Consider the following 27520-nt stretch of genomic DNA (forward strand, 5'->3'; position numbering starts at 1 on the left):
GACAAGTGCGAGAAGTGGGCGGAAGTCCGGCGCACCCTCGACAAGGCCAAGGAGACCTACAAGCCGGACGCGCCGACTCCTGACGCATCGGAAGGGCGGCCGGACGGCAACAAAGTTGCCAAGAAGGGGAAATACGCCGACGCGGCCATCGCTCGAGTGCAGGAGTCCATCGAGCACTGCCTCGCCGACGCGCAGGCCCGAGCCGTCCTTCGTGAAGAGAAGACCGAGGCGCGGTGGTCGGCGTTGATGTCGAGCAGCGCCGTCAAGTTCGACCTGCTCCGGACGAACGTCGCTGCGAAGAAGAGAAACATCGACCTGGCTTTCCTGCTGGGCGGGGCGGACATGCTCCAGAGCACCGACGAGGCGGTCAAGGCATGGTACTTGGCGGAGCGCGGTCTCATCCTGAACCAGCTTCCCTCGACAAGGCCGCCGACGCCGACGCCGTCGCACACGCCGCCGCCGCCGCCAAGCCCGCGGGATGACGCCTCCACGATGCCCAGCACCACCGAAGCCGCGCCGACACCACCCAGCGCAGAAGCAGCTCCGACACCGCCAAGCCCGCACACACCAACGCCGCCGACGCCTGGGGCAGAGCCCGCCGAGTGATGCGTTGCGCACGCGAATTTCTGCCGCTCTATTTTTTTGTACGCCGAACTGTGGCTTGCGATCGCCCGACTTGTGTGCGTCTTTTGTGAGCGGGAACGACCAAGTTTAAATTTTTCGCGTCCTGAGGGCGGCGCCTGGAGGCGTGACTGGGAGCTAGGTCGCCCCAGAGACCGAACTAGCGCCGGTTCGCCTTCAGACCGCTTTTTTTTAGCATCCTGGGGGGGCAAACGGCTGGAGATGCTCAAACAGTCCTGACCAAACAACCAACTCACACATATCATACCGCTTTTTTTTAGCATCCTGGGGGAGCAAACGGCTGGAGATGCTCAAACATTCCTCACCGAACAACCCAACTCACGCACGTCGCAACGCAACGTCAACGTGACCCAGTCCGGGCCTGGACGTGCATCACCAGTTCACCACAACCCCATCGCATATATAGAAACTAGAAAAAGCCGTGGGGACGGCTTGGCCATCGGAGAAACCACGTGCACCATCACCCACGAAACTTCCCCATCCGTGTTCAGTGGCACATCACACATTGACCGGACCCGAAACGCATCCTTCCATGCGTTCCACGCCACCACATTTCCGCTTTAATTTCCTCCAAATTCTTTCCGTCAAAAAGAAGGCACCGCAAAATCCCCGTCGGAGGGAGCCAAAGCGGCGACGCGACTCGCAGAAAAATATAAAGGAAAAGAGGCAACGCGCCGGATATTCTCCGTATTTTTTATCAAGGGTCACACACACATAGTACATGGGCTCTCCTCCTCGGCGGCGCAGCTGTTCCTCCATGGCGTGCGGCGGTACCCGCATGGAGTGGTCCGAGCTGCCCGCTGACCTCGTGCTCGCCGTCTTCGCGCTGCTCCCCTCCGACGCCGACCGCGTCCGCTTCCGCGCCGTCTGCCAGAGGTGGGCCGCCGTGGCGGCGTTCTGGCGCCCGCGGCCGTGGCTCGTCGGCTCCCGCACCGACCGCTCCGGCCAGGGCGCCGCCATGTCGTCCTTCTGGCTCTCCCAGGCCGGCCGCCTCGTGCCCTTCGCTGCCGCCGTGCCCCCCGGCCTGGAGTACCTCTCCTCCTCCCACGGCTACCTCGTGCTCTCCGACCCCACGGCCGTCCCCAAGGCGATTACGCTGGTCAACCCCGTCACCGGCCGGCGCATCCCGCTCCCTCCCATCGCCTTCTTCAAGAGGTGGCACGACGTGGCCACCGTCGTGCTGTCGGCCGATCCGGGCGGGGCCACCGAGTGGGCCGCGGTGGCCGCCGGCTTCCCGGCCGACCGCATCGCGTACTACAGCTCCGCCACGGGAGCCTGGACGCCCCTGGCTTTCAGCGCCGCCGGGTACGCCGGGGTCGAGCACTACAGGGGGCGGTTCTACGTGGCCTTCAAGAATCAGCTCTGCGTCATCTGCGAGCTTGAGTGCGGCGCGCCCCCTGCCGTCATCCCGCTCGAGCACGTCGAGGGCGACGGCGGCGGCGGTGGATCCGACGACGACGAGCTGGTCCCAGGAAGCGGCAGGTCCGTCGCCCTCGACTCGCACCTGGTGGAGTGCGACGGCCAGCTGCTGCTCGTGTCGGTGCGCGACGAGACGGACTACAACTCGGACAACGACATTGGCGCGGGCGACGCCGACGCCGACGACGAGGGCAGCAGCGCCGGCGGCGGCAGCACGCGCGTGGTCGAGGTGCACAGGGTGGAATTAGTCGGGGACGGTGCTGTGCGGCTGGTGCGGGTGGAGGACCTCGGCTGGCACGCTCTGTTCCTTGGCCGGAACCAAGCGTTCGCGCTCTCGACGGCAGACTTCCCGGCGTGCCGCGTCAACTGCGTCTACCTCTTGGACAGGCAGGGCCACCCTGACGGGGTCGTCAGGGTGGTGAACATGGAGAGCCAGTGGGCGCGCCTCGAGGAGACCATCTACCCCGACGACGGCCGGCGAGGTTTGCCCTCGGTCGGCTGGGCTCGCCGTGGCTGGTTCTTCCCGAATAATTAAGCCTGTAATTAACTGCTATCGTTTCAACATTCATACTTCAAACTACGATTTTTGTGAGGGTTATGAACCTTGAGCATTGTTAACACCGTTAATTTATTTGACATCACTCACACATGTTATTGTTAAATCAAATGGGTACATACCATTCGGTTCCGGTTTTTAGATGTATTTTTCTTTTAGACGTATCGTTCTTCCTCCTCTCGAAGGAAAGGCGATCTTGCCAGCGCCCCGTCCGCAGGGAGTTCCTCCGCCGCGGTCCTTCGACGGCTCCCTTTCACCGACGACCTCAGTTGTCACGGGGGCATTAGCATTAGCAGGTGAGACCCATCTGATGAATGACACGTGGCATCCATAAATCACAAAGTATCTAATCTCTCTCCTCTCCTGATTTTAAGTGGGGATGGAGGATGCTTTGTGATTTGTAAATGTCATGTGTCATTCATCAGAATGGGTTTCGCGTGAGACCTGGTCTCATAGAATTCTTTCCTGGAAGGGGGAGAGGGTTTTAGATCAAAGTAGCTTAGTTTTTAGACTGTTCATCGTCTTAGATTCGGCAGCGGCGATGATGAGCTGAATAAAGTTTCTTCAGATACTACTCCGACAAAGGAATGAATGCAGATTGGAGATTACCCGCTGTCCACATAGAAGAATGCATGCCTACATGACAAATAATTCAATGATCTACACACTAAATCAATGGGTTACATTAAACGAGTTTAAATTAGACCCGGTGCCGGTGACACCGGCTAGCTCTACATAGCTACGCCCCTGCTCCGACAAGGCGATCGGTTCTATAGTTAGGGATGCATTTGGAATTCAGTGTTCAAACAAGAATGATGCGGCGATGGTGGCATCCTAATGATGGACCTGTGCCCTCGGGCTTCATCATTGTGACGGCATTTGCTTCAGCCCCAGCGTGGAGCTTAAAAGGTGGCGTGGTCGCGAGCGTCATAGGCGCGAGATGACATGGTGGTGGACGCGGCAGCCGCGGTGGCGTTCCGGTGGGGCGACAATGTTTTGGCGGGGTGTGCAGTGAAGTTTCAAATGATTGCTAGCCTGTCAAAAAGATACGATAAAGTGATATTTTCGTAAACCTGTGGGAAGAAAATGTCACTTCTACGGGATCCTCTGAAGTTAAGGACACTTTACGGGCATTTATTTTAGAGATAGGGGAGTTTTTGGAGTTGCTCTAACACTATTTTTGATAGTATTTCAAAAGCATACATTTAGTGAATCATTATTGAGATATATACTTACTCCATAACTATTTAAAGAAAATATAAGAAGCGACGTAAGCAGGTTACAAAAGTTGACACGTTATATTTTTACCGAGTTGAAAAAAGAAAAGAGAAGCAGATAATGAGCCGGCACAATATCTTAAGGTTGACAAAGTCATAATATGCACACCAGTGCAAGTCTACGACTTGAATCCTGATAGGTTTGATTTCACCACTGAAAGGATCGATATGGTTGACTAGAAAGGGGGTGAATAGGCAACTAATAATTTTTAGCTTTTCTTTAGCAATTTAAACTTTGCATCAAAATAGGTTGTCTAGACATGCAGCTAGATGAGCAACCTATATGATGCAACACGAATAGGAACACAAGCAAGCAAGATATATGAAACAAATAAACTACACAAGTAAAGGCACGAGATAACCAAAAGTGGAGGCGGTGGAGACGAGGATGTGGAGACGAGGATGTGTTGCACGAGTAAGGCTCCGGGGGAGCGGTACTACCGTGAGGACCAGCGGTACTACCGTGCCACTGCGCGGTACTACCGTGGATGCCCACGGTACTACCGTTAATCCTGGAGCGGTACTACCGCAACCACACAAGCAGTCAGTCAACTATGGCAGGAAAACGGAGGAAGCTCCAAGGAAGAAGAAGGGGATAAAAGGAGGCGTGTACGTGATGATTCCACCCAAATCTTTCCAACGCGGACCCCCTCTTAATAGTACGGCTTTCCTACGACTCAAATCCACCAAAAAGAAACGTAGAAAAGACGCCGTCTTCGTCAGTCTTCGAGGGGCACCCAATCGTCTTGTGCCTAGCAGAGAAGAGTCTGGAAAGCTCATGGCACACGATTAGTCCGCAAATGCATTGTCATCAATCACCAAAACACTTAGGGATAAATATGACCTTACAACCACAAACAACATAAACATCTGAGCTACGATCTGCTCGCTACGGTCTGCTCACACATACATATAACTAACAAACTAACTATACATTTTGACTACTAGGTTAGTTATAATGACACTACTAAAATAATTAGCAGTTGGCTCTACTATTATTCTTACTTGAACGCCATAGATCTCATTCACACGAGTTAATATAAGGGCATCTACAAGCCGACTCCCCAAACTGGCCGGATAGACACCTCCATGAATGCCCAGTCACGAAAATGTGACCTAGCCGGCTTCCTAAAATTGCTCGTAGACGCCCGAGCAGACCAGCACTCCTATAACCCAGCCTAAATCTAAGGTGGGTATGAGGAGGCCCTGATGCGTTCGTCACGTGGACCGGCCTAAGCTGGCACACCCGGACCCCACAAATATTACCACTCGAGCAAACCCTAGACCGTAGTCAAACCACACTCCCCGTCTTCACTGCACTCTCCTTCGTTCCTCCTCTTCCCTCCCCTCCTATTCCGATCCAATGTCAAGCTCCGACGACACACGTTCAACGTCGACTACCCAGTCAACTGGGAGTCGCTGTTGCGCGAGGCGGAGGCAGACAACGAGTAGAGCTCGCTGTCCGCATCGCGTTGTGCCGGTTGCGACTACAAGGCAGAGGCGGAAGGTCTGTCCCCATGCCTTTTGGCGACACGGTGCGGACGACGACGCCATCTTCCCCCCCCCCCCCCCCCCCCCCCCCCCCCCCCCCCCCCCCCGCTCTCTCTGAGCCCTTCTCTACCTGCTCCGAATGGCGTCCCTTGTCACCGCCAGGTCCTCGTGCCCACGCCGGCTTGGACGCAGACGCCCGAATCCGAGGCGTGGGCCGCATGCCGCAAGAGGCAGTGGGCACGGAAGTGGTGATGTCCCAACATCGCGCACCGTCTCTGTTTAGTTTTTATTTAATTTAGTTTTTATCTATGTTGCCGGCGATGAACTAAATCCTTTGGTCCGATGAACTGAGTTGTGTTTATATTTACTAGTAAATGAGATATTAGGGAGAAAATCAACTGCACGTTGATATTAGGTAGGATATCAATTACTTGTTAATTATGAGATTAATATAGATGTTGATATTTGGTATGCTATTAATTGCACGCTTAACATGTTGAGAGCTCACCATTGGAGCAATCTAGGTCATTGGATTGGCATGGTTTAATGGTCGAGATTAATTGGATTTGCCCTTTGGGTCTTTTTATATTGGTATAGATGGTATAGATGTATGGAATTTAGTTTGAACTGTGTTCATCTATGTCTGTCTATGTCGGTAAAATGATCGGCGTAGATAATTTCTCACATTGCATAGATACCATGGTTTTGAGGGGTCAAATTTGAGGTACCCCGTTGTGGACGTGGCCATATGAGGGTCGACCAGTCACTTAGGGGGTTAGATTTGCTATATCCGGTTGTGGATGCTATAACTGCTTACATACCCTTCGGTTTCAGTTTTCATATCTGAGGTTCTTTTGATGGAACCATACAACCACCGTTGCTTTTGAATGAGTTGAGTTTATCTTAACAGCCCTCCTATTCGTTCAAAAGCAGTGGACTATTTCCTATCCTCTTCTCCATTCTTCAAGCTTTGTGCAAACTGGCCCTTGCCTCCTTTCTCCTCTTCTCCATTCTTCAAGCTTCAAGTAAACTCGACTTTGTTTGCTCAAACTGGCTCTCATCTTCTTTCTCATTAGTATTTTTAGTGTATTTAGCCGAGCTTTCTTCACAACATCAAGCAACCCTATTAGAATTTTTTTCTTCACAACATCAGAAGACGTTACTTCCTCCGATCCATATTAATTGTCACGGATTTAATATAACATTAGAGGAGTATTAGGTCAATGTCTCTTATGTTTCAGAGTAGCGGTGAAACTTCTTCATGAAGGAGACAACTTTGCAATCATGCACCTAGCTACAAATTTGCCAGGTAAATCACACCTAAGAAGTTCCAAGTTATTTTACAATACACTGTATCTTATAAGCTGCATGATATACAGTTCAATGTCTGCATTGGTCGCACCAGATTTAGCACCATAACTTTGCTGCCGATGCAGACAATAATACTCCCTCCATTTCTAAATGTAAGTCTTTTTAAAGATTTTAATATAGACTACATACAGAGCAAAATGAATGAATTTACACCCTAAAATACGTCTATATGCATCTGTATGCAGTCCATATTGAAATATCAGAAAGACTTATATTTAGAAACGGAGGGAGTACATAGATTTCTATACATAGTTGGGCCCAGGCCGAGAAATAAATAATTAAAGGATTCCTCTCCCTTTAGCATATGCCTATGTAGCACTCCTTCTGAATAAGCTTATAAGCAAATACTCCCTCCGTTCCTAAATATTTGTCCTTTTAGAGATTTCAAATGGACTACCAGTCTACCACATATGAATATATATAGACATATTTTAGAGTGTAGATTCACTCATTTTGCTCCATATGTAGTCACTTGTTGAAAATCTCTAAAAAGACAAATATTTAGGAACGGAGGGAGTACTAGAATAACTTTTCTGCTATTACTCTACCTCTGGCCATGAGCATGCGTTGTGTTCAAGGCTGCTCAAATTTTAGACTGAACGATTGGCTCAACATAGATACTCCCTATATAACTTAATATAAGACGTTTGTTGAAGCACTCATCACAATGAGTCATCCAAGTTAGCGGCAAGTGATACCTAAAAGCATAGTCACCCGCAAGGGGGAAAAAACTAAAAGCATAGAGCAAACCTTAATTTTAGCAAAGACTGAGGTGTCGCCGGTGCTGACTATTGCTGTATCCTGAGATGATGTTTACAGTGAGACCAGCATAGAGCCACGAACCATACACCGACCTAAGCTAATCTTTGTCATGATGAGATCCCTAATTCACATCGTCACGGTCTCACGGCCTGGGATGAGGCTGCAGTATACAGAAACCCAAATAAGTAAAGCATTTTATGGTTAATATTTGTTTAAGCCTAGTTTACACAATAATGAAACAAACTGTGTATGTTGACCATTGTGCACGTAGCGACTACATAAACAGAGTAAATTCATATGCATCAGCAATAGTAAAACCGGATAGTCATTTTGGATTAAGAAAAAGGAAGAAACTTTCTCATCTAAATTACTAAACTATCCCAGGTAAGCAAGTTGGGCCACCTACCTGATGAATGGTATGAGTGCACTACAGCATCGCTGAATCCCATAGGTAAAATAGTACAAACACTTGTTTTTGCACGAATATCATGAACTCGTATCTGCAAACAAACAAAAAAATGCCATACAATTTGTTGGTTATTTTTTATCACAAATTCACGCTTTACTTCTTTTGCTAATATACCTTGACATCTATGGTCGAGTGCGAATCAAGTTTCTTCTCCAAGAAGACCCAACCAAGACCAAGAAGAAATTCTTCAAGCTAGAACACACAGTTTGACCATATTAGCTCTAAGTAGCAGGTACAACTAAACTAATTTATCTACAATGCTAGAAAGTTAGTACCTCAACTACAGTAGAACGATGATCCAAGTCAATCACATCCCCTCTTCGGAGGCCAATCTTTTCAATGGTAGAGTCATGACACGCCTAAGCAAATTTAAAAGTTATAACTCTACTATGTTCCGGTTGTGAAAAATAGCAGAAATTTGGTAGAAAAAACTTATAATTATAAATAGTCAAAAGGAAAAGACATGTGCGTGCTTGAGGATGCCTGAGCTACAATAAATCCACTGTTGATACTGTGGCGGGCCCGAAGCTCATCTCTGTAAACCGTATCCAACATCCGCAGTCTTTAGCTCAAGGTGATGAATAGGATGAGCAATGCAGCTGCAACAAGTCAGGTTCTTTAGTACTCCTATCTAGCAAATAATTGTAGATCCAGACATTTCCAAATGATCAAACTTAACGTTACCACCAGTTTGATCAATTAACCGCAGGCAAAGGCTCTAAACTGTTCGTCCATTCAATTTTTGCTCAATTTTGAAGTGTGTCGGACCAATAGTTTTGTGCTAGTCTTAGGCAATAGGCTTAGAATTAGTTGGATCCCAGTCTTGCACAGATGTCTGGTCAATATTGCACAAATTGTAGTAGGTATCTAGCCTATTAATGTCCTAGTCAAATGGGCAAATATGCTTATGTTATTCATGGTTGCTAGGACTACCAAATAATTCAAACAGATTCAGAGTCTCCCTACTCTAGACGATAAGTCCAACCAAGACTCAGGGGACGATTCCTTGCTGGACCTCTATTAAGCCAGTTCCACAGACTAATCGATATTCTAGAGCCAAATAATTCTGGATGGGAATAGTCATTAACTAAAAGTCTCCTTGATATAGTTTTGTTATAAACGATAAAATATAGGAACATACCCAAATTTATTCCACATCTGGATGCACTTTTTCGCTATGGAGAAAGATAAAATGGCTGATTGTGGGAGATGTGAGGTAATCAGCCCTATAACCTCGCCATTATTGTCAATTACCGGCCCACATATGCAAGTCTGCATTAAAAATAGAAGAAGGTTAAACATGAGTTCAGCATGATATAACAAGCATACGAAACATCAGAATACATTTTTTTTACCAAAGAGCTATTATAGCTGGCAAACATGTAGTCGTTCCTTTCAAATAAAGGTTTCTCCAAATACAGAATCGAACCGTGGCTAACAACCAAAGCATACTCATCATCTCTATCTAAGACAAACACATTTTGTCCATAGTATGGTTTAGAGCCCAAAGTAGCCGGCACCAAAGGAAACTCCGTGTTGATATCCAGAAAAGAAACGCCATAATGGTCATTAAAAAACAACACGCGTGCCTCCACAACAGTGTCATTTGACAGGTTAACTGATACCTAAAAGAAGTAATTCTCATTAGATAAGACACAGTAATATTGTTACTTAAACTAAACTTCATAACAAACAACAAAGAAAAAATCATTTGAGACCAACCTCTTTGTATTGGGAGCCTTGAATTTTCATATAAGGCATCTTTTTTCTTGGATGTTACATGATGCCTTCCTTTTATTCGTGTCTGCACTCTTGTGATGGTATATCAACTATCACCTTGTGTATCCTTGGAAATGCTAAGCAGCACGTTATTTAGCTGTGTATGGAAAATATATGCTATGCTTAGGAAGGAACTTGGAGCTAATATGTTTGATGCTTGATGTGACAGAGATTGTAATAAAATATTGTCTTGTTAAGTAGTTTGTTAGGAACCGCAGCATGGGTCTTGAATCGTGTCCTTAAAATTTTCGGAAATCCTGATTTGCTTTCTTCAGAAACTGATCCTGCTATGCGAGTTGATTCGGAGAATTTACTGCAAGTTTTGTATGATATTTTGACCATATGCTAGAGTAGAGTTCACATATCAGAAAACACGGCGAATTATGTTATTTCTAATTGTCGCATGAGTAAATATTGTGGCTTAAAAGTCGTGCATTTACCTTTATTTTGTGCACACACCAATCTCATGTTGTCCTTCGTTCATCCTATGGATGTTTCCGATATTAGTACTGTACCTATCTCATGGTGTTGTTGGTTCATCCTATGGATGTTTCTGAATATATAAGTATTGTGCTACTTATGATGCAGCCAGAAAAATATTTCTGTGAAGGATGTTGGATCCAAAAGCGAGGAAGCTTTCAGGCTACTGCTAGGAGCTGCTTTTGTGCAAAAAAGGAGGTGCTTGTGAAATTAGTTAATAGCCAAGAGGTGTTTCGAAAAACATTTCCATAGAAGTGAGTAAAGTCTAAATAGCAAAGTCATTTCCATTCGAAACTTAAACATATATATCTGGATGCCAGTGTAATAAAATTATCAAGTTCTCTATGTTAGACAGTTGGGTGAGTAAAAAACTGAGATCTGAAGGACCAGAAAGCACTGGAACTATACATCTGAAACAAGGTACAAACTGCTATTTCCAGGATGTCAAAAATTTCAACCTATGATGTTTAAGTTCTCGAAATCTAAATATAGGCTTCTCCCTATAATTTTGTGCAGTGATAAGGCTTAAATCCAGAAAGATATCAGAGAATCCATAGTCACTAATCCAATGTGAACTATGACATCTTCCATGTTTAGGGGCCTGTTTAAAAGGTATAAGGCGATGCCAACACCTGCTGGAGCTCAAGCCTCTCGCAATGGGCAATGGCTGCTTGTGTAGTGGCGTCAGAAGCAAAGTCACCACGTGAAAACCTGTTGATGCTGCTGTCGATTGCGGGAGATGAATGCTGAATGTCTACGTCTTGCTTAGCATATGAAGGTGAGGCGTGTAATGAGTCAGCAACAACGCATGTGATTCACTGAGTTTAAAGAAGATGACAACATACAATTAGAAGCGACTTAGAGAGGAGCGATGCGGCGGCATAGAGGTGACATAGAAGAAGATGCGGTTGTAGAGAAGAAGTGAGAGCAAGACGCCGGTAGTTGCCGAAAAAGAGTTTCCCCCCGCTTTATATTATAAAGCCAACATCATCACAACATCCGGACAGACCGATACAACGCACACCACCACCGCACACAACACACACACCCAAGACATGATACAAAGGTGTCAAGCACCGACCCCCAATGCCACCGCCAACCAAGCTAACTAAAAATGACGAAGGATAACCGCTTGAAGAGGACGGAGACCTCCACGAAGAAACGAGGAGGGGGATACGGTCATGACAGAGCAGGGACTCCAAGACAGTGCCTCCTAGAAGGGGACGCCCATGGATAGCCGCCACCGTCCGATCTGTAGATCAAGTTTTCACCCGGAGTCACATGCGAGGGGTAGGAGCACCGCCACGGCGCCTTCATGAAGGATACGACGACCACGGCCGCCGCCGCCGTCGGCCAGTACAAGGACTGGGCAAGTGATGAACTCCGGCGCTCGCACCCCTCTGACATACCCTCGCTCTGCCAACCAGCCGCAACCAAGCCCCCCGCAAGGCCATGGTTGCCCGCCCACACCCGAGACATAGGTTCCGTCCACGAAAGCCACTCCTCCCGCCGCCAGGGCCGCCGCCCAACATCCAAACACCCCCAAGATCATCCAAAAGGATCAAACTTTGGACCAAGGGGACACAGCAGACCGACGAGCCGCAGAATGTGTCCCGCCTTGAATATCGCCGGCGCTACAGCCGCCCGCACGCGGCCGGGGAAAGGGGGAGGTGGGGGAGCGGACGCATCCAGACCGGCACACCCCTGTGCCGGTGACAGGGGCCTGAGCACGTCGGCGCCGCCCATCCCTCCAGCCAAATCCCTCCCCCCGGACACACCCCTGTGCCGCCCCGCCTCGGCGCCCAGCACAGAGCCGCGCAAGGCCACCAACACAGCCCCAGCCACCGGCAAGGAGTTCCCACCAGGACCGCCGCCCACCCCCGAGGAAGCTCACCGGGGAGTCCAACTGCGCCGCCGTCGCCGTCTAGCCGGCGGGACGCCTGGAAACCGAGCAGCCCGCCCACCTGCAACCGCCGCTGCGCCTCCGCCCCTACCAGCCATGGCCACGGCAGAGGCGGACGCCCGCAGCCCACCCTGCTCCTGGCCCGCGCCGCCTGGGCCCAGATCTGGCCGCATGCCGATAGGGTCAACGCCGCCGGAGCCCACCGCGCCCCACCACGCCTCAGCCCCTTCATACCGCCACCCGCAGCCCGCGTCTCCGCCGCCTGCTGCTGCTGCCGCGCCGCCGTGCCTCGAGGAAAGCGCTGCGCCGCCACCCGATCTTGGATCCCGCGATCGTCGGCCCGGGTGGGGGAAGGAGGAACACCCCGCCGCCGCCCGCGCTGGCAGGGCTTAGCCTACCAGCACGTCGGGGCGGCGGCGAGGGGAGGGAAGCGCGAGGAGGAGGGCCGCGGGCCGGAGCTAGGGTTTCCCCCCCGGCGCTCGCGGGAGCGTCGCGGGAGGGGAGGGAGGGGAGGATGAGACGCCGGTAGTTACCATGAGGCGGACAAAAGCCATGCTTGATGCTCATGTTCGAGAAACAGAAATACCTTTGATACTCATGTTCGAGAAACGGAATTGCCTTTAGATCAATATATATCTTTACATATTCCACTATTGCTATGTACTAGTAGCACATGGTTACCATACTAAGAAACTAAAACGTGAGCTCCTCTGATCTGTAGGGTAGAACTGAATGATTTGGTTTACAACAGGACATAGGAAGGAGAAAAACAATTAAATGAGTGAAACAAGAGGTGCAATTTGCTACCTTCTGATTTGGGTCACGCAGCTCGCCCTCCTCGCTTCACATGATGCTAGAAGAAGACAAGATTTTTGCGCACTTACCAACCTCATCATACTCGGTGATGATGCCAGTGCAGTATACAACCACATTTCCATCTGCAAACAAGGAGATGGGTATTATCAGGGGCTAGGAAGAATCAGTCGGAAGAATCACACTAATGATTTTCTCGAATTTACCAGGCTCGGTGGCTGATACATTCACAACAAAGCAGGCCACATCCAGGATCATGTCTCTATCATCCAAGCTCATTGCAGATTTCACGGATTTAGTGCCCCTGACCGCTCTAAGGGTCAGAAGGCTAGTATCTTAAGAATGAAAAAAAACAGAAAGTTAACACTAGTTAGCAGGATGGCTTTAGCAACAAGGTACAAATTAAAAGTATTGTGCTTAGTTGCTGCGAGCAACAAGTAAGAGAATGTTAATGGAGGTCACCTTCATCTCCGAGCTTCATGAGATCTTCACTCCAAGCCACCACGTCATCATGTTGGCCAGATTTGGGGAAGGGAGGCTCCATGGGGAGGGAGCGGCCGGGCGGCTAAGGCGACTTCCTCCGTGGACAGCACCCTTTCGCTGCCCGCTGCCGCCCGCTTCTTCCTCGCACTAAAACCCTCCGCCGATCGCCTCGAGAATCTTCGACTGACTGCGCCGGGCCAGTGTTCTCCGCCGCCAGCAATCTTCCTCTGGAGCGAGTCCATCTTCCGCTGGACGCCTCCCCGACCGACGACGCTCGACGCCGGAGTCCGCGTCCCCGCTGATCCGGGACCATCTCCGGTCGCCGGTGATTGTTCGTGCACTGTGCATATATATAGGTACAAGGGGTGCGACCGGTATCTTATTTCCTAAGATACACGTACATACAGAGGGAGACAGATACTACAGGTACTGCATACAGAACCCAGACCTACGTACATGCACACATGTTCAACACCCTCCCCCCCTAAGTCGAAGCGTCGTCGGTGACGCAAAGACTGGACCGAAAACCCTCGAAAGTCGAGGTGGGTAGTCCCTTCGTCATCACATCAGCGAACTGTTGATCGGTGGGCACATGTAGAACACGAACACGACCAAGTGCGACGTGCTCCCGAAGTAGTGGATGTCGAGCTCAATGTGCTTCGTGTTGGGGAACGTAGCAATTTTAAAAAAATTCGTATGCACACGCAAGATCATGGTGATGCATAGCAACGAGAGGGGAGAGTGTTGTCCACGTACCCTCGTAGACCGAAAGCGGAAGCGTTAGCACAACACGGTTGATGTAGTCGTACGTCTTCACGGGCCGACCGATCAAGCACCGAAACTACGACACCTCCGAGTTCTAGCACACGTTCAGCTCGATGACGATCCCCGGACTCCGATCCAGCAAAGTGTCGGGGAAGAGTTCCGTCAGCACGACGGCGTGGTGACAATCTTGATGTTCTACCGTCGCAGGGCTTCGCCTAAGCACCGCTACAATATTATCGAGGATTATGGTGGAGGGGGGCACCGCACACGGCTAAGAAAACGATCACCAAGATCAACTTGTGTGTCTCTGGGTGCCCCCCTGCCCCGTATATAAAGGAGTGGAGGAGGGGGGCGGCCAAGGAGGGTGGCGCGCCCAAGGGGGGGAGTCCAACTCCCACCGGGAGTAGGACTCCCCTTTTTCCTATTAGGAGTAGGAGAGGAAAGGAAGAGGAAGGAGGGAGGAAGGAAAGGGGGGCCGCCCCCCCTCCCAATTCGGATTGGGCTTGGGGGGGCGCTCCCCCTCCCTTGCTCCTTTCCCCTCCTTTCCACTAAGGCCCAATAAGGCACATATACCTCCCGGGGGGTTCTGATAACCTCCCGGTGATCCGGTATTGTCCCAATCTTACCCGGAACCTTTCCGGTGTCCAAATATAGTCGTTCAATATATCAATCTTTATGTCTCGACCATTTAGAGACTCCTCGTCAAGTCCGTGATCACATCCGGGACTCCGAACAACCTTCGGTACATCAAAATATATAAATTCATAATGAAACTATCATCGTAACGTTAAGCGTGCGGACCCTACGGGTTCGAGAACAATGTAGACATGACCGAGACACGTCTCCGGTCAATAACCAATAGCGGAACCTGGATGCTCATATTGGCTCCTACATATTCTACGAAGATCTTTATCGGTCAGACCGCATAACAACATATGTTGTTCCCTTTGTCATCGGTATGTTACTTGCCCGAGATTCGATCGTCGGTATCTCAATACCTAGTTTAATCTCGTTACCGGCAAGTCTCTTTACTCGTTCCGTAATACATCATCTTACAACTAACTTATTAGTTGCATTGCTTGCAAGGCTTAAGTGATGTGTATTACCGAGAGGGCCCAGAGATACCTCTCCGACAATCGGAGCGACAAATTCTAATCTCGAAATACGCCAACCCAACATGTACCTTTGGAGACACCTGTAGAGCACCTTTATAATCACCCAGTTACATTGTGACGTTTGGTAGCACACAAAGTGTTCCTCCGGTAAATGGGAGTTGCATAATCTCATAGTCATAGGAACATGTATAAGTCATGAAGAAAGCAATACAACATACTAAACGATCGGGTGCTAAGCTAATGGAATGGGTCATGTCAATCACATCATTCTCCTAATGATGTGATCCCGTTAATCAAATGACAACTCATGTCTATGGTTAGGAAACATAACCATCTTCGATCAACGAGCTAGTCAAGTAGAGGCATACTAGTGACACTCTGTTTGTCTATGTATTCACACAAGTATTACGTTTCCGGTTAATACAATTCTAGCATGAATAATAAACATTTATCATGATATAAGGAAATAAATATTAACTTTATTATTGCCTCTAGGGCATATTTCCTTCACTTCGTCCGTCGGTGATGGACAGGGTTGGCAACGAGGTACACCGCGGAGACGTTATCACAGTAGACGAGCGTCGCCTTAGTGACCTCACATAGCAACTCCTGGAGTAGCTGTCGTAGCTAGGAACACTCCGCGACGACGTTGGCCACGGCCCGATACTCGGCCTCGGTGCTCGATCGTGAGACCGTGGGTTGTCGTTTAGACGACCACAAAATCAAAGAGGGTCTGAGGTAGACGCAGTAGCCGGAAGTGGAGCGTCGAGTGTCGAGACACCCAGCCCAGTCGGCGTCGGAGTAGGCGACAAGGCTGGTGTCTGGCGAGGCCGTCAGGGTGAGACCCATGGCTGTGGTGCCACGTATGTACCGAGGTATACGTTTCACGAGAGCCCAATGGGTGTCACGAGGAGCATGCATGTGAAGGCACACCTGCTGGACAGCATACTGAATGTCCGGATGCGTCAGTGTGAGGTACTGAAGCGCACCAAAGATGGAGCGGTAGAAGGGAGCGTCGGACGCCGGAGAGCCCTCAACGGCGGACACCTTAGCCTTCGTATCGACAGGCGTGGAAGCAGGCTTGCAGTTAAGCATGCTCGCTCGCTCCAGAAGCTCGTAGGCGTACTTCTGTTGGTGCAGGAAGAAGCCAGTAGCCCGGCGCACGACCTCGATGCCGAGGAAGTAGTGGGGAGCCCCCAAGTCCTTGAGGGCAAACTTTGTGCCGAGGCGAGCTGTGATCTGCTGAAGAAGCGTTGCGAGGACGTAGTCAAGATGATGTCGTCGACGTACAGTAGGAGGTACGTGGTGGCGGGGCCCTTGTGATAGACAAACAGGGAGGCACCGGACCGTGTGGACCGGAACCCCTGTTGCTGGAGGAAGGCCGCGATCCGCTGGTACCAGGCCCGAGGTGCCTGCTTCAACCCGTAGAGAGAGCGGGAGAGCAAGGTGCGGACACAGTCATTAAGCGTGCGAAGGACGCGCTCGACGCGACCATTCTGCTGTGACGTGTAGGGGCAGGTGAGGCGAAAGATGGTGCCGTGGGATGCAAGTAAATTGCGGATGGCGACGTTGTCAAACTCCTTGCCTTGTCAGTTTGCAAGGCGAGAATAGGACGACCAAACTGTGTGGTGACATATGAATAAAAGGCGGTGAGTGTGGCAAGAGCGTCGGACTTGCGACAGAGAGGGAAGGTCCACACACAATGAGTAAAATCATCCAATATCACCAGATAGTATAAATAGCCCATGTTGCTAGCAACCGGGGACGTCCAAACATCACTATGCAATAACTGAAACGGAAAGGTGGAAATGTTTGTAGACTCGCTAAAGGGAAGACGAACGTGCTTGCCAAGACGGCAAGCCTCACAGGTTTGATCGTCGACCTTATTACATGAGAAGGAAAAACTCTGAAGAATCTGACGCATAACGGTGGAGTTGGGATGACCAAGACGGGCATGCCAAAGATTGACACTGGCGGCGAAGGCGGCGGGGCAACGTGTGGTGGTGGCGCCGGAGGGATGCACTGGATAAAGCTCGTCTGGACTATCACATCGATGGAGCACTATCCGTGTGCGGGCATCCTTCACAGAAAAACCGATATCGTCAAATTCAATAGTTATAGGATTCTCACGAGCAAGGCGACGAATGGAAACAAGATTAGTGACTAAGTCAGGAGACACAAGAACATTAGACATATGCACAGGAGTGGAAGTAGAAGGAAAAGACATATGATCGACGTGAGTAATGGGTAGGGAGGAACCGTTACCAACGGTGATACGGGGGGAGTATGAACGGGAGTGGCAGATGTGAGGTTACCGGGATGGACAGTCATGTGAGCAGTGGCGCCCGAGTCCATGTACCAGTCACCACCGCCACCATAGGAGTTCGTTGACGGGGCGGAGTGCAGTGCAGCGAGCAAGGCCGGGTCCCACGGCGGCGGCACCTGAGGAGGGTAGAACCCTCCATAGGCCGGCGCGGGAGCAGCCCCGAAGGCCGAAGCGGCGGCGGCGCCGTAGGCGGGCGCGACCCCATAGGCCGGCGCGGCGGCGGCGCCATAGGCCAGCGCGGACCCGTAGGAGGGCGCAGGCTGGGGGCACCATAGCCGTTGTATGGAGCGGCGTTCTGCGCGGCGAACAGGGCCTGGTGACCCGTCGGGCGGGGCCCAAAGATGCCCGGAGCCGGAGCCTGAGGGACCGGCATGGAGTACGCATGGACGACGCCGGTCCACGGGTTGGTGTCGTACGTCCATGGGGAGTCACCTGCTGGTGCTGCTGACGAGCCCCCCCCCCCCCCGGCGCCTGTTGCTGCTCGCGGCCGCCCCGCGGCGGTTGCCGCGGCGCCCGCCACCTGGCTGCTGGGGGGGGAGTACCCCGGAGGCGCTGGCGGCGGCGGCTGCTGGCGCGGCGCGGGTAGGGCGGTTGGTGGAGGGGCGCCGCGGGAGGTGCCGGCGGCGAGGGCGTGGTGCTACACACGCTTTTTAACCTCCTTCATCCGGCGCTCCTCCAACCTCAAGTACGCCACAAATTTGGGGAAGGTGGGCTCCGGCATCGAGGTGAGGTTAGAGGCGGTGTTGCCGAAGTCCTCGTTGAGGCCGGCGGTGAGGGTGCTGAGGAGGAGGTCATCGTCCACCTTGGCTCCAATGTCACGGAGCTCATCCGCCAACGTCTTCAGACGGCGGCGGTAGTCATCAATGGACTGTTCATCCTGGTGACAGTCAAAAAATTCCTGCTGCAAAAAAACGCGGCGCTAAAGCTTGTTGTCGGTGAAGAGGCCGTTCAGCTTGATCCACATGGCGCGGGCGTCGTCGCCGGCGCTCACGACCGTGTGGAACAAGTCCTTGGAGATGGTGGTAAAGAACCACCGGATGATCGAGGCGTCGATCGCGGTCCACTCGGTGTCGTCCACCATGGCACGGGAGTCTACGGTGCCATCCACATGATCCACAAGATTGTTCTCACGGAAGAGCAACATGAAGTACATTTTCCACGCGAAGTACGTGGAGTTGGAGGCGTCGAGGATCACGGGGACGCGTGCATGGACGTTGATGTCGCGGATCTCGGCAGGGTCGACGGTGAAGGGGTTGGAGTAGGTGGAGGCGTTGGAAGACATGGCGATGAGATCGTGGGGAAGAGACGGCGCAGCTGAGGAAAGGCGGCGTGAGCGCGGGAGGCAGGCGGCGCGGCGGGAAGGAGCGGCGCAACGTGAAGGGGAAGGCGTGCGGTGGGGAGGTGGCGCACGGGAAGGAGGGGTGGTGGTGGCGGTCCGAGGCGGCGGCTAGGGTTAGCGGAAGCTGGAAGATCGACTTACGATAGATACCATGTAGAGAATTATTTGATGCATCAATAATTGATTGATCGTGCACTAGGCGCACGCGCGCACACACACACACACATATATATATATATAGATACGAAGGGTGCGACCGGTATCTTGTTTCCTAAGATACACGTACATACAAAGGGAGACATATGCTACAAGTACTGTATACAGAACCCAGACCTACATATATGTATACATGTTCAACACTCAGTCTGGGCGGGCGTCCTCACTGCTTCTTGGTTTTTTTTGTTTCTTTTTTGACGGGAAGAGCGTGCTCACGATGAAACGGAGTGAAGGGTGAAGGTTACGAGACCGCATTAGCCGTCATTTTCTTCCAACACATCACATGTGCAAGCCTCCCCGTGCATGGACCCCGCGCGTGGCGTGTGTAGCAGTAATTTAGTCTAGTTTGCTTAGGGCGTGTTTGGTTCCCTGGTGCATCTAGCATGCATTGCATGAAGGAGCTTGGCTGGGGCTGGCTTGGTTGAGCTGATGCAAAAATGAGGTGAAATGTATGTTGGGTGTGCTGCATGATATAGGGCAGGCTCAGCTAAGATATTGTTTGGTATGTTGCATCTGGGTTGTATGAGAGATGCAACATACAACATATGTTGTTTGGTAGGTTGTATGAAGTGGAATCTGATCATAGTGTGCTTGTACTTGTATGTAAAATAAATAGAAGATCATTTCAGATATATTTACTGATTTTAAGTAATAAAACAATATGTTCACAAGTCTACAAAATTTAGTCAAAATATAATCACATGTCTTCAAAATGACAAAGATGATTTTAGTGAGAGAAACAAAATTTCAGCAACATCTTGGTTGTTTGTGTAAGTAGTTTATATACAAATAAGCAGTTTATAGCACAAAATATCTAAAAATGCACCAGAATCATAGAGAGTGCACATAAATCAAGTATACAGTGCAAATACATCTTTAAAGTTCACATATATAAAGCCACAGATGCATATGGTCATATTACAGTCCAATAGATCATAGAGTTCACATATTAGATAGCCAGAGATCCATATTATCCATATTACAGTCCATCCATGGGCACTCCAGAAACATAACATAAGGTCCATGTTACATTTCATACATCACATATATAGGGGGCATGGTTTTTCTGACCAAATACAGTAAAATATGGTCAGCTTGGTATGAATTAGCACATACTTTCTCACACTCCATCCTTGGGCACTCCTGTTGGGTTTCGTAGTAATTTCAAAAAAATTCCTACGCACACGCAAGATCATGTGATGCATAGCAACGAGGGGGGAGTGTGATCTACATACCTAGTAGATCGACAACGGAAGCGTTTGGTTGATGTAGTCGTACGTTTTTACGATCCGACCGATCAAACACCGAAACTACGGCACCTCCGAGTTCGAGCACACGTTCAGCTCGATGACGATCCCCGGACTCCGATCCAGCAAAGTGTCGGGGAAGAGTTCCGTCAGCACGACGGCGTGGTGACGATCTTGATGTACTACTGCAGCAGGGCTTCGCCTAAACTCCGCTACAATATTATCGAGGACTATGGTGGCTGGGGGCGCCGCACACGGCTAAGGAATAGATCACGTGGATCAACTTATGTGTCTTTGGGGTGCCCCTTGTCTCAGTATATAAAGGAGCCAGGGAGAGGGGGCGGCCGGCCAAGGTGGGCGCGCCAAGGGGGAGTCCTACTCCCATCGGGAGTAGGACTCCTAGTTGGACAAGGAGAGAGGGGAAAGAGGTGGAAGAGAGGAAGGAAAGGGGGGGGGGGCGGCGCCCCCCTTCCCTTGTCCTATTCGGACTAGGAAGGGGAGGGGCGCGCGGCCACCTCTTGCCTCCTTCTCTCTTCTTCCTCAAGGCCCATGTAGGCCCAATAAACCCCCGGGGGGGGGCGGTACTCCGGAAAAATGCCGATTTCACCCGGAACGATTCCGATGTCCAAATATAGGCTTCCAATATATCAATCTTTACGTCTCGACCATTTCGAGACTCCTCGTCATGTCCGTGATCACATCCGGGACTCCGAACAACCTTCGGTACATCAAAATGCATAAACTCATAATATAACTGTCATCGTAACCTTAAGCGTGCGGACCCTACGGGTTCGAGAACAATGTAGACATGACCGAGACACGTCTCCGGTCAATAACCAATAGCGGGACCTGGATGCCCATATTGGCTCCTACATATTCTACGAAGATCTTTATCGGTCAGACCGCATAACAACATACGTTGTTCCCTTTGTCATCGGTATGTTACTTGCCTGAGATTCGATCGTCGGTATTCCAATACCTAGTTCAATCTCGTTGCCGGCAAGTCTCTTTACTCGTTCTGTAATACATCATCCCGCAACTAACTCATTTAGTTGCAATGCTTGCAAGGCTTAAGTGATGTGCATTACCGAGAGGGCCCAGAGATACCTCTCCAACAATCGGAGTGACAAAACCTAATCTCGAAATACGCCAACCCAACATGTACCTTTGGAGACACCTGTAGTACTCCTTTATAATCACCCAGTTACGTTGTGACGTTTGGTAGTACCCAAAGTGTTCCTTCGGTAAACGGGAGTTGCATAATCTCATAGTTATAGGAACATGTATAAGTCATGAAGAAAGCAATAGCAACATACTAAACGATTGGGTGCTAAGCTAATGGAATGGGTCATGTCAATCAGATCATTGTCTTAATGATGTGATCCCGTTAATCAAATAACAACTCATCGTTCATGGTTAGGAAACACAACCATCTTTGATTAACGAGTTAGTCAAGTAGAGGCATACTAGTGACACTCTGTTTGTCTATGTATTCACACATGTATTATATTTCCAGTTAATACAATTCTAGCATGAATAATAAACATTTATCATGATATAAGGAAATAAATAATAACTTTATTATTGCCTCTAGGGCATATTTCCTTCAGTCTCCCACTTGCACTAGAGTCAATAATCTAGTTCACATCGCCATGTGATTTAACAGCAATAGTTCACATCACCATGTGATTAACACCCATAGTTCACATCGATATGTGATAAACACCCAAAGGGTTTACTAGAGTCAATAATCTAGTTCACATCGCTATGTGATTAACACCCAAAGAGTACTAAGGTGTGATCATATTTTGCTTGTGAGATAATTTTAGTCAACGGGTCTGTCACATTCAGATCCGTAAGTATTTTGCAAATTTCTATGTCAACAATGCTCTGCACGGAGCTACTCTAGCTTATTGCTCCCACTTTCAATATGCATCTAGATCGAGACTTAGAGTCATCCAGATCTGTGTCAAAACTTGCATCGACGTAACCTTTTACGATGAACCTTTTTTTTGTCACCTCCATAATTGAGAAATATTTCCTTATTCCACTAAGGATAATTTTGACCGCTGTCCAGTGATCTACTCTTAGATCACTATTGTACTCCCTTGCATAACAAAGTGTAGGGTATACAATAGATCTGGTACACAGCATGGCATACTTTATAGAACCTATGGCTGAGGCATAGGGAATGACTTTCATTCTATTTCTATCTTCTGCCGTGGTCGGGTTTTGAGTCTTACTCAATTTCACACCTTGCAACACAGGCAAGAACTCTTTCTTTGACTGTTCCATTTTATACTACTTCAAAATCTTGTCAAGGTATGTACTCATTGAAAAAACTTATCAAGCGTCTTGATCTATCTCTATAGATCTTGATGCTCAATATGTAAGCAGCTTTACCGAGGTCCTTCTTTGAAAAATTCCTTTCAAACACTCCTTTATGCTTTGCAGAATAATTCTACATTATTTCCGATCAACAATATGTCATTCACATATACTTATCAGAAATGTTGTAGTGCTCCCACTCACTTTCTTGTAAATACAGGCTTCATTGCAAGTTTGTATAAAACTATATGCTTTGATCAACTTATCAAAGCGTATATTCCAACTTTGAGATGCTTGCACCAGTCCATAGATGGATCGCTGGAGCTTGCATATTTTGTTAGCACCTTTAGGATTGACAAAACCTTCTGGTTGTATCATATACAATTCTTCTTTAATAAATCTATTAAGGAATGCAGTTTTGTTTATCCATTTGCCAGATTTCATAAAATGCGGCAATTGCTAACATGATTCGGACAGACTTAAGCATAGATACGAGTGAGAAACTCTCATCGTAGTCAACACCTTGAACTTTGTCGAAAACCTTTTGCGACAATTCCAGCTTTGTAGATAGTAACACTACTATCAGCGTCCGTCTTCCTCTTGAAGATCCATTTATTTTCTATGGCTTGCCGATCATCGGGCAAATCCATCAAAGTCCATACTTTGTTCTCATACATGGATCATATCTCAGATTTCATGGCCTCAAACCATTTCGCGGAATCTGGGCTCATCATCGCTTCCTCATAGTTCGCAAGTTCGCCATGGTCTAGTAACATGACTTCCAGAACAGGATTACTAGACCACACTGGTGCGGATCTCATTCTGGTTTACCTACGAGATTCGGTAGTAACTTGATCTGAAGTTACATGATCATCATCATTAGCTTCCTCACTAATTGGTGTAGTAGTCATAGGAACAGATTTCTATGATGAACTACTTTCCAATAAGGGAGCAGGTACAGTTACCTCATCAAGTTCTACTTTCCTCCCACTCACTTCTTTCGAGAGAAACTCCTTCTCTAGAAAAACTCCGAATTTAGCAACAAAAGTCTTGCCTTCAGATTTGTGATAGAAGGTGTACCCAACAGTCTCCTTTGGGTATCCTATGAAGACATATTTCTCCGATTTGGGTTTGAGCTTATCAGGATGAAACTTTTTCATATAAGCATCACAATCCCAAATTTTAAGAAATGACAACTTTGGTTTCTTGCCAAACCACAGTTCAGATTGTGTCGTCTCAACGGACTTAGATGGTGCCTTTTTAAACGTGAATGCAGCTGTCTTTAATGCATAACCCCAAAACGATAGTGGTAGATCGAAAAGAGACATCATAGATCGCACCATATCTAATAAAGTGCGGTTATAATGTTCAGACACACCATTATGCTGTGGTGTTCCAAGTGGCGTGAGTAGTAAAACTATTTCACATTATTTTAACTGAAGGCCAAACTCGTAACTCAAATATTTTACCTCTGCGATCATATCGTAGAAACTTTTATTTTCTTGTTACGATGATTCTCCACTTCACTCTGAAATTCTTTGAACTTTTCAAATATTTCAGACTTGTGTTTCATTAAGTAGACATACCCATATCTGCTCAAATCATCTGTGAAGGTCAGAAAATAATGATACCCGCCGCGAGCCTTAACACTCATCGGATCTCATACATCAGTATGTATTATTTCCAATAAGTCAGTTGCTCGCTCCATAGTTCCGGAGAACGGCGTTTTAGTCATCTTGCCCATGAGGCATGGTTCACAAGCATCAACTGATTCATAATCAAGTGATTCCAAAAACCCATTAGCATGGAGTTTCTTCATGCGCTTTACACCAATATGACCTAAACGGCAGTGCCACAAATAAGTTGCACTATCATTATTAACTTTGCATCTTTTGGTTTCAATATTATGATTATGTGTATCACTACGATCGAGATCCAACGAACTATTTTCATTGGGTGTGTAACCATATAAGGTTTTATTCATGTAAACAGAACAACAATTTATTCTCTTACTTAAATGAATAACTGTATTACAATAAACATGATCAAATCATATTCATGCTCAACGCAAACACCAAATAACACTTATTCAGGTTCAATACTAAACCCGAAAGTATAGGGAGTGTGCGATGATGATCATATCAATCTTGGAACCACTTCCAACACACATCGTCACTTCACCCTTAACTAGTCTCTGTTTATTCTGCAACTCCCGTTTTGAGTTACTAATCTTAGCAACTGAACTAGTATCAAATACTGAGGGGTTGCTATAAACACTAGTAAAGTACACATTAATAACATGTATATCAAATATACTTATGTTCACTTTGCCATCCTTCTTATCTGCCAATCACTTGGGGTAGTTCCGCTTCCAGTGACCAGTCCCTTTGCAGTAGAAACACTTAGTCTCAGGCTTAGGACCAGACTTGGGCTTCTTCACTTGAGCAGCAACTTGCTTGCTGTTCTTCTTGAAGTTCCCCTTCTTCCCTCTGCCCTTTTCTTAAAACTAGTGGTCTTGTCTACCATCAACACTTGATGTTTTTCTTGATTTCTACCTTCGTCAATTTCCGCATTACGAAGAGCTTGGGAATCGTTTCCGTTATCCCTTGCATATCATAGTTCATCACGAAGTTCTACTAACTTGGTGATGGTGACTAGAGAATTCTGTCAATCACTATCTTATCTGGAAGATTAACTCCCACTTGATTCAAGCGATTGTAGTACTCAGACAATCTGAGCACATGCTCACTAGTTGAGCGATTCTCCTCCATCTTTTAGCTATAGAACTTGTTGGAGACTTCATATCTCTCAACTCGGATATTTGCTTGAAATATTAACTTCAACTCCTGGAACATCTCATATGCTCCATGACGTTCAAAACGTCTTTGAAGTCCCGATTCTAAGCCATTAAGCATGGTGCGTAAACTATCAAGTAGTCATCATATTGAGCTAGCCAAACGTTCATAACGTCTGCATCTGCTCCTGCAATAGGTCCGTCACCTAGCGGTGCATCAAGGACATAATTCTTCTGTGCAGCAATGAGGATAAACCTCAGATCACGGATCCAATCTGCATCTTTGCTACTAACATATTTCAACACAATTTTCTCTAGGAACATATCAAAATAAACACAGGAAAGCAACAACGTGAGCTATTGATCTACAACATGATTTGCAAAATACTACCAGGACTAAGTTCATGATAAATTTAAGTTCAATTTAATCATATTACTTCAGAACTCCCACTTAGATAGACATCCCTCTAGTCCTCTAAGTGATCACGTGATCCAAATCAACTAAACCATGTCCGATCATCACGTGAGATGGAGTAGTTTCATTGGTGAACATCATTATGTTGATCATATCTCCTATATGATTCACGCTCGACCTTTCGGTCTCCGTGTTCCGAGGCCATATCTGTATATGCTTGGCTCGTCAAGTATAACCTGAGTATTCCGCGTGTGCAACTGTTTTACACCCGTTGTATTTGAACGTAGAACCTATCACACCCGATCATCACGTGGTGTCTCAGCACGAAGAACTTTCACAACGGTACATACTCAGGGAGAACACTTCTTGATAATTAGTGAGAGATCATCTTATAATGCTACCGTCAATCAAAGCAAGATAAGATGCATAAAAGATAAACATCACATGCAATCAATATAAGTGATATGATATGGCCATCATCATCTTGTGCTTGTGATCTCCATCTCCGAAGCACCGTCGTGATCACCATCGTCATCGGCGTGACACCTTGATCTCCACCGTAGCATCGTTGTCGTCTCGCCAAGCTTGTGCTTCTACGACTATCGCTACCGTTTAGTGATAAAGTAAAGCATTACATCGTGATTGCATTGCATACAATAAAGCGACAACCATATGGCTCCTGCCGGTTGCCGATAACTCGGTTACAAAACATGATCATCTCATACAATAAAATTCAGCATCATGTCTTGACCATATCACATCACATCATGCCCTGCAAAAATAAGTTAGACGTCCTCTACTTTGTTGTTGCAAGTTTTACGTGGTTGCTACGGGCTTAAGTAAGAACCAATCTCACCTACGCATCAAAACCACAATGATAGTTTGTCAATTTGACTCCGTTTTAACCTTCGCAAGGACCGGGCATAGCCACACTTGGTTCAACTAAAGTTGGAGAAACTGTCACCCACAAGCCACCTCTGTGCAAAGCACGTCGGGAGAACCGGTCTCGCGTAAGCGTACGCGTAATGTCGGTCTGGGCCGCTTCATCCAACAATACCGCCGAACCAAAGTATGACATGCTGGTAGGCAGTATGACTTATATCGCCCACAACTCACTTGTGTTCTACTCGTGCATATAACATCAACATATAAAACCTAGGCTCGGATGCCACTGTTGGGTTTTGTAGTAATTTCAAAAAAATTCCTACGCACACGCAAGATCATGTGATGCATAGCAACGAGGGGGAGTGTGATCTACATACCTAGTAGATCGACAACGGAAGCGTTTGGTTGATGTAGTCGTACGTCTTCACAATCCGACCGATCAAGCACCGAAACTACGGCACCTCCGAGTTCGAGCACACGTTCAGCTCGATGACGATCCCCGGACTCCGATCCAGCAAAGTGTCGGGGAAGAGTTCCATCAGCACGACGGCGTGGTGACGATCTTGATGTACTGCTGCAGCAGGGCTTCGCCTAAACTCCGCTACAATATTATCGAGGACTATGGTGGCTGGGGGCGCCGCACAC

At 48.2% G+C, this 27520-nt stretch overlaps 3 protein-coding genes across 8 annotated transcripts; 2 read left to right on the plus strand and 1 right to left on the minus strand.

Moving 5' to 3' along the window:
- Window positions 1-1263: 1263 nt before the first annotated feature.
- On the plus strand, window positions 1264-2706 carry LOC125510050. The gene has a single exon (XM_048675141.1). It carries the CDS (start codon window positions 1364-1366, stop codon window positions 2594-2596), a length of 1233 nt encoding a protein of 410 aa, XP_048531098.1. The 5' UTR covers window positions 1264-1363; the 3' UTR covers window positions 2597-2706.
- A 2415-nt stretch (window positions 2707-5121) lies between these two features.
- On the plus strand, window positions 5122-12542 carry LOC125532858 (basic proline-rich protein-like). The gene is made up of 5 exons (XM_048696742.1): window positions 5122-5429; window positions 6627-6694; window positions 10355-10500; window positions 10598-10666; window positions 10763-12542. The coding sequence occupies exon 5, from the start codon at window positions 11562-11564 to the stop codon at window positions 12540-12542; it is 981 nt and encodes a 326-aa protein (XP_048552699.1). The 5' UTR covers window positions 5122-5429; window positions 6627-6694; window positions 10355-10500; window positions 10598-10666; window positions 10763-11561.
- LOC125510094 lies at window positions 6867-10348 on the minus strand. 6 transcript variants are annotated; one of them, XR_007284501.1, is made up of 5 exons: window positions 9710-10348; window positions 9343-9612; window positions 9129-9259; window positions 8263-8586; window positions 6867-8179 (listed from the first exon to the last, which is right to left on the minus strand). XR_007284501.1 is itself a non-coding variant. In XM_048675193.1 (5 exons), the coding sequence occupies exons 1-4, from the start codon at window positions 9746-9748 to the stop codon at window positions 8517-8519; spliced, it is 510 nt and encodes a 169-aa protein (XP_048531150.1). In that variant the 5' UTR covers window positions 9749-10348; the 3' UTR covers window positions 6867-8346; window positions 8471-8516. The 6 variants fall into 6 exon arrangements, 4 of the variants coding, with proteins under 4 accessions (XP_048531150.1, XP_048531158.1, XP_048531146.1 ...); XR_007284494.1 differs by having other exon boundaries at window positions 6867-7678; window positions 7925-8586; XM_048675193.1 differs by having other exon boundaries at window positions 6867-8346; window positions 8471-8586.
- Window positions 12543-27520: the final 14978 nt, after the last annotated feature.

The sequence above is a fragment of the Triticum urartu genome, chromosome 1 (assembly GCF_003073215.2).
Source record: "Triticum urartu cultivar G1812 chromosome 1, Tu2.1, whole genome shotgun sequence".
Taxonomy (NCBI): domain Eukaryota; kingdom Viridiplantae; phylum Streptophyta; class Magnoliopsida; order Poales; family Poaceae; genus Triticum; species Triticum urartu.